Raw genomic sequence first — 7,996 nt, forward strand, 5'->3', positions numbered from 1 at the left:
TTTGACATCCTGGATATATCCTTCAAACACAGACTGTAGACCCCTCTGTCTGCTGCTCTCTGACATCACTCTTTCATTTCTCCAAAAACATGATCATATTTCTTCAGGGAGTGCAGTTAGTTACAGTGTGGGCTCCATGCTTACTCTGACAGCTTGTGGGACCATCACAAAGGGGCGGGGCTTAGTGAAAGGTCAATAGATTGGACCAGCACATACTGGTACTTGACAGAAAGTCAAAGCTGCGCCCCTTTTAGGAAGACAGAAAACCAAAGATCCTGTCGATGTCGATGCAATTTGACGTGTATGTCGATTAAAATTTGTACACATTTATTTCTTGTTAACAACCGTTTGTTTTACAGATATGTCTAATGATTGTTTTGCAACCTTACCTGAACCTGGGCGTTAACATAACTTTAATCAATCACAACTTCATTCACCATGAATGAATGAATGTCCAGCTCATGATACTGTTGATTTAATCAAATATGTATATTTGATTAAATCAACAGTATTGTCGGGCTAACTGTTGTCTGTAAACAGAGCCACAATCACCTACTTGTCATTGGGGGGCATTTTCAAACAACACCCTGTGCAACCAAAACCCTCCAGGGGAGTTGGGGGGAATTTCCCCCATGAGAAGTTTTTGGAAATGTAAAAGGCCATTTTAGAGTTTTCTTTAAACAAAGATCACAGATCAGAGGTTCTCAAAGTTTTGATGACTGAGAGGCATTGTAAAGAGCCAGCCAGCCACACAGGAAAAGTGTCCACGACTGTTTTATGACTCCTTTACGACATATTATACTGGGACATTTTTATTGACTTTATTATAGCATTCTATATTAGGACTTTATTATGGCCTTTTTATCGCAAACTACCACTTTACAAAAACAGTCAACAGTGATAAAGTCCACGCGACACTTAAAAAATACTCTAGTTTTCCACTTTTTTAATACATTTAAAGGTGTTGAAATAGACAGTATGGTGTTTGACACTAAATCTACCTACATAGCAGTGGAGCAATGTCTTCTGCTGGGCTACAGCGACACTTGGACAAAACACAAGTACTAGAGCATGCATGTCCAAATTTCGGCTCAGGGGCCAATCGTGGCCGATCCACAGCTCGTCTTTCAACATATGTGGCCCACCACACAATATTGGTCTGTTCACCACACAATGGCAAGGCTGTCATGAAGTTTGTAGACATGCACCAGGTAGGAACTACGCACCTGGAACTAATGTTTTTACATAAACTGACAGTAAACAAGTAAACAAACAGTTCCCAAACAGCAGACACATTTCCTGCAGCTGTAGGTAGCCGACAAGGCCACTGCAAAGAAGGGGAAAGTCGACGGCAACAGACACCGCTTTCAGGAGTGGTGGAAAGTTTTTTCAATAATCCATATGATGAAAGAAGCAGCTGGCTCTCAAGTATTTTACATTTACATCATCTAATCTGGCCCCCATTCAGAAAACTTCAGACACCCCTGTACTTTGTCCAGTGGTAATAATACTGGCTGTTAAGTGTATTTATGATAATGATTACATTTGCTAATGATTATTTTGGATGCCGGTGTATGTTCACACTTCGTAGCATAGCAATCTTTTTTTCTTTAAAGCGTTAACAATATATATATATATATATATATATATATATATATATATATATATTGTAATTACAGGCTAGTCTGTAAATTACCAACCTGTTAATTGCCGACAGTTTACAGGCTGAGAATTAGTCAGAGACGACAGTCTGATGCTGCAATTCAGTATGACTGTACTGCAGCAGCTTTCCACTCAAGCTAACGTTAGCTATCCATCAGTAGTAACATCATTTAGACATTTACCACACTGACAGTGAATATTCATGCATCTTATGTGCCTCAGATCTCAGTGTGAAAGCCTTGGTTAACCTGCTACACAACAAACTTTTGGCATTTCCCTGTTTCTCTCCTGATGTGACAGCGCTAGTTCTTCCAGGGCCTTGGAGATGCCACAGTGCTGGTGAGGTCTATGTGTATCACGTGACACTGGTGGCATTTCAGTGGTCACTCAATGCAGCCCTAGATTTTAAATTAGTGATACAAGGATTGTGTGACACGTAACGCTGGACATTTTACACATTAGATAAAACGATGTTTATTCACAGAACATTCTGCTCATTCCAGACCATTTCCAGGCCTGGAAAACTGTTTTTCTAGTTCCATAAATTCTTCAGGAATTTCATGGCCATGGCGGCAGTGATAAACTTGCATGTCATTATAACACTAGACACGTCTGAATATAATAAATATATCAAACAACTGATTTATGGAGCAGAGCTTCTCCTGAACAACAGAAAGATTTGTCCAAGGACAATTAATTCATCATCAATAAACGAGGCCACTTTAACAGAGAGGGCTGACTCGAGTACGTGGCTCTCTGTATAATGACGATGATCCTTGAAAGAGACATTTTTATCTTTTAAGAAATTCCTAAGTATGCTCGGGAGCATTTAATCAGTGAAGGAGTCTGTTGGCTCTTTGTTTTCGCGGTGGCATTGGTGGGAAATCTCAGTGACCCTGGAACTATCTCTTACCGTCATAGTGTCGATCTTCCCTTTGACCTGCTCGTTCCTCGCCAGGGCTCTCTCCAGACATTCCTTGGTGTACAGCTGAGGGTTTCGACCTTGGTCGATGTATCTACAAACACAAGGCTTAGTATCAGTCAAGGGAACAGTGAAGCTGTAAAGCACATATAAGGTATTATGAATTCCAGCAGCTACATTTGGTAAGCTGGCCTTGTTTACTGGCAAAAACACATAGTTTATAATGTGTCTGACCGAGGACACTAAATGCTGGAAATGTCTTAGAGAAATTGGTACATGTCTCCATGCTCTGTGGGTCTGTCCCATGGTGTTGGCTTTTGGATGGTGGTACTGAAAACTCTCAACCAACCTCTACCAGAATCCCCAAAAATATGTCTATAAGGAGATTAATCTGTTGTGCCAGCAGGTCTTACTTAAAGACAGTTTGGATCGACAGTAACAGGTCTTATTGTAGCGTTGGCTTGTTCAACACAACTGGAAGAGTCCACATGAGCCGGAGTTTACAGAGAAACTTAAACTCATAACAGAGACTGCTGCCTTTGGAAACATGACTGCCAGGGTAAATAATTCCCCAAACAAGACTATCGCAGATATTTCTGGCTCACATTGGAGGTGCAACATCTTACACGTGGTGGAGGGTACCAGGTGACAGAATGTAAATGATGAATGGTAAATGGACTGCAGTTGTATAGTGCCTCTCTATTCTTCTAACCACTCAAAGCGCTTTTAAACTACAAGTCACATTCACCCATTCACACACACTCACACACCGATGGAACAGCCACCCGGAGCAATTTGGGGTTCAGTATCTTGCCCAGTTATACCTGGTCCAATTAGTGGACGACCCGCTCTACTTCTGAGTCACAAGCTCCTTTTACACTGCCAGATTTTCAGTGAATGTTGGGCCGTTTTGCCGGCAAGCTGCGAGCGTTTAGACACACAGAGCCGGACTGGTGAGTTGATCCAAGGTGCCCAATTTTACGCCGTGTAGGGGTAGACATATTGGCGGAACCTTTTTGGTTTAAAAAGAACGAGGCAACCTTCCGCCACAGGAGGGGCTGTTGATGACTTGTGGGAAAACAAATTTGTTTTATTTTATTATAATTATTGGAATAATTATTATTATTGACTCTGACTCCTCTTATATCATCTGAATTTTTGTATAAAATCAGCGTGTTAGAATGATTATGTTAATATAAATAAAAATGTAAATTACAATGGATATTCCAAATCATTTGGGGTCACTTTTTGATTTGCTGTGTGATATTTCAAGTTTTGATTGCAAAATAATGAGACAGAATATGTTGAAACACGGGCACCAGTGGAACATTATTTAATGTCAAAATGATGTGCATATATATGATTGTATGTATGATATTTGTTTGTTTTTGTTTTTATCCCCCTCTCTTAAACCACTAACTCACTTGTTCTGACATGAACTAAAAACTGATGTCTTTCCTTTGTTGGTGCTATTCTATAAAGCCGAGAGTTGCTTGTTGTTTGTACTGTGGGATGAAGTGCAAAGAGGAGAGAAGGATCATGATGGCGATTGAGACCAATACTGCTTGAAGAGTACTTTGATTAAGGACAGAGGATGAGGGTAGGGTTTGGATGTGGAGGTTAGACTTGAAGGGTTAAGGGATTATGGGATTTTTCTTTATTATTTTTTTAATTGTCCAATTTGTATGTACCTTGTTTGTTTTGTTTGTATTCTGTCTGTAGATTTGTAAATAAATGTCTTCAAAATTAAAAACTGAATTAAAAAAATAAAGTTTTGATTGCTTATTTCTTATCATTATTTCAGCAATCCTCCACCCAATAAAGTACACTTAAAAAAGTGGCAAGACAAAGGGTGAACAAAATTTGGAGACGTTTAAAATGTAATTTTTATGATGTGTGTGCCGAATTTTAAAGTGGGTCTGAGCTATGCAGAACAACAGTAAAATGTAGCATGAAACATCACCAGAGGAGGGGACGAGGACTGAAACTATAAAATCATCAGATTCTCGATTGAGGTTTGGTGTTGCTTTAACGGAAAGCGACATTTATTGTCTTAACACAACAAATACATTAACAGAAATGACAGACAACAACACAGGTGTAAAGAAAACATTATATCCATGTTATAAAGCCAGACAGGTATGATAATATAACAGCTAATGTTACTCACTCAAAGACCTCCAGCGGCACATTGATCTCATGCAGCTGCTGACGGCACTTCTCGATGTCTTGCAGACCGGATATCATGAAGTTTCTGAGTCAAACAACAACACAACATGTAAACACGGTCATTATTTACAGATTCGTGTCGTTATATCGACCTCAGTAAAAACCTGACTCACAGTTTCTGGTTGAGTCCTGCTTGGCTGCTCGGCTGGAAGTCGCTGACGATGATTCCCAACTGTCGAATATTCTCGATGAATTTCTCCAGGTGCTCCTCCAGGTTGTCAAACTTTTCCGCCATCTTGATTAACAGCTACTAAACTGTTCAAATAAATAGAAATGTCTCCGTTTACTAGAATCCTTGTGTCAAATAACCGTTGACTGTTAGCCACCGACTCCACGACAGTCACAACGCCGAAGTGCTTTGCGGCAATGTCATAGCCAATCGCTGTGGGCGCTGTTGCGTTACCTAGGTAACAACCTGTAACAGCCAATGACAGATTGCCGTTAACCAACCTGAAGTGTCGTGCTTCCGGACAGGAAGAAGCTCTTTGTCAAGACGAAGAATTGTCTTCAACACTGCAGAGAAACGAAACCAGTAATAAAGACTTAAAATAGTAAATGTTAATGTTTCTATTTATTGAAATCATATTAAGAATATATATTTTATTTCATGTTGAAGTATGTGCCACAAATCCAAGACTAAAAAAAACATTAACACACTAGAATGTCTCCAGCTAGACTGAATGACTAAATATACAGAGCACAGTATTTATTTAATGCTGATTTACAAATATGTTTGAATGTTGTATGCTCTATGTTATAAAGCATACACCTCATATAAAAATATAACCCTAGGTCTGACAAATGTAGAGATACTGGCCTACTTTAGTCTGGCACTTGGGTTATTAGGCTCTCTATCTCTTATTATCTTATTGAGGCAAAGGCTTTAATACATCCTGTATTTCCCAACAGACACAGTATAGGGCCCTGGTACCCAGCCTGGGGTCCAGACCCTGATTACAGGTCACCAAAGGAAGGCCCTCTTTATTTTCAGAGGTACAAGAAAAATGTTTTAACATATACATTAAGTATTTCATCCATTACTTTGAAGAAAACCAAAAGAAAATATTATTTAAATTTAGATTATTATACAAGATATAAACTTAGGAATGAACGCAGTTAAAACAACCAGTGCGCTGGTGGAACAATGGCCGAGCATCAGGGAGATGGAAACACTGAATTTATCCAAAAAAAGAAGCCTATAAAGTGTGTGTGATGGTCAGAAATTAAAAAAAACACAACAGAGACAGAGAATTGTATAAAAAGTTCCTCAAAACTCATCTCTTGAGACACATTCACAGGATCAGCTCAAAATGAATCCAAATCACTCACTTCCTGCAACTTCATGCAGTTATTGCGTTCAGTGTTTGGGTCATAAAGTTTATCAGTTCTTCTGTGCTGTTACTGATGTGTATTAAATATAAAATAATGTTAAAATATGTCACTTAGTTGTGGGTTGTCAGTTGACTCAGTCATGAGGGATCTCTTCCGGAAAACCTTTCCTGTGTGTACATACATGTGCCGACTGCATGGCGTAAATGTGTGACTAAAAGTGAAAGTGACGTGAGATTACATTCTGCTGGCAGCTTCCTTCTTCTTCTTTTAGGTAGACACAGGAACACAAAGCTGCAGAGAGTTAGAATTAAACAGGAAATATACCACGAACCTTCAAAATAAAAGTAATGTTATATTGCTTATATGACACCATGCACAAGCCAAGAATGGTGTGGTATCTAAATCTAAATATTTAGGGACTACAACAACGTTTTGCATGTGGGATAGAGTTTTAAAATGACTTCTGGCCTTTTAATATATAGTCTATGTTTCTGAGAGTCATTATAGATTAAAAGTGATGTTTCTTTTCTGTGGCACTGCTCTCAATGTTGTAACACATTCATGTTTCCATTCTTTTTCTTGCAGCACTGAGATTATTGGTTGTATGATGTGTATACTGTAAACCCTGCATTTTATTATCAGCATGGATGTATGTTGTATTATTTAAGGGGCCTACCAGGCACAGGCCCAGGGGCCCAAAGTCTTAGGCCCTCCCCCTGGCCTTCATCTGCAAAGTATCACTCAAATTAACATGTACCAACCAGGAAGAGACTCAAAATGACCACAAAAATACAAATAAAGGCCACAAAGAGATGCAAGAGAACTGCAAAGAGACACAAAATAACTACAAAGTGAGGCAAAACAACACAAAGAGACATAAAACGACCAAAACAGACACACAGTTACCCACAAAATGGCTGCAAAAAGACACAAAACCACATCAATCGAGGCAGAACAACACAAAGAAACAGAAAATTATTGCCTATTTTCATCAGGATATACACCCAATAATTATGAAGTTGCTAGTGACTTTTTTTAAAATTATTTTTACTGTTAAGCTGAGCTGTTATGGTCCTAATTGTAATTGTCATATGCTGTAAGGGACTGTTTGTTATTTTTGAGGGGAGGGGTGGTGCAAAACGGGTGATGCATGTCAAATCATTTTTTATGCACTGGGGAGGGACTTGGGTTTTTTATTGCGGCTTAAAAATAAATAAAATTGGGTCGTCTGGTAGCTCACCTGGTAGAGCAGGTGTCCCATGTACAAAGGCTACGTCCTTGCCGCAGTGGACAAAGGCTTGATTCTAATGTCATTCCCTCTCTCCCCTCTTTCACACTATAGCTGTTCTATATAATAAAGGCTATGAAGCCAAAGAAATGTCAAAATTAAACACAGCCAGAAACTGTAAAAACAGAAATTATTGTTGGATTTTCACATTTCTGACAGTCCCTGGACACATCCTGTACGATGAACACTTCAATCAGAAAAAACTCATAAATGTGAAACACTATATTCTGTACTATGTTGTAAATTGTATCTTTTTTAGCTGCAGCATGGGCGAAGAGCCCAGGACAAATTTCCCGCGATCAACTTAATCTTGATTCCTGTAATCTACATCTCATTTAGAATTTGGCCCAAAACAAACCGTTTACATGAACAAACCGGCATGCACAACAATGAAAACATGAAGCTTTTTTCAACTCCAGGATTTTGTCTTCAACTTGTAACTTATAACTTTTGAACATGAAATGGGAAGTTTTAAAAATCTAATCACTCATTTATGGTGGTGATTCATTTTCTGCTGGTCCCTCAGGGAGGCTTGAGGAAAAACATTTGCAGCGTCAGCAGGG

At 39.0% G+C, this 7,996-nt stretch overlaps 1 protein-coding gene across 1 annotated transcript in view; it reads right to left on the reverse strand.

Moving 5' to 3' along the window:
- med10 (mediator complex subunit 10) overlaps window positions 1-5,188 on the reverse strand; it is a 6,576-nt gene extending 1,388 nt beyond the window's left edge. The window contains exons 1-3 of the mRNA XM_050035602.1: window positions 4,927-5,188; window positions 4,755-4,838; window positions 2,576-2,678 (exon numbers count right to left, since the gene is read on the reverse strand). Coding sequence (XP_049891559.1) covers window positions 2,576-2,678; window positions 4,755-4,838; window positions 4,927-5,048 — 309 coding nt within the window. The 5' untranslated portion in view covers window positions 5,049-5,188. The remainder of the gene's footprint in view (window positions 1-2,575; window positions 2,679-4,754; window positions 4,839-4,926) is intronic.
- Between the last annotated feature and the right edge of the window lie 2,808 nt (window positions 5,189-7,996).

This window comes from Epinephelus moara, chromosome 22 (assembly GCF_006386435.1).
Source record: "Epinephelus moara isolate mb chromosome 22, YSFRI_EMoa_1.0, whole genome shotgun sequence".
NCBI lineage: Eukaryota > Metazoa > Chordata > Actinopteri > Perciformes > Serranidae > Epinephelus > Epinephelus moara.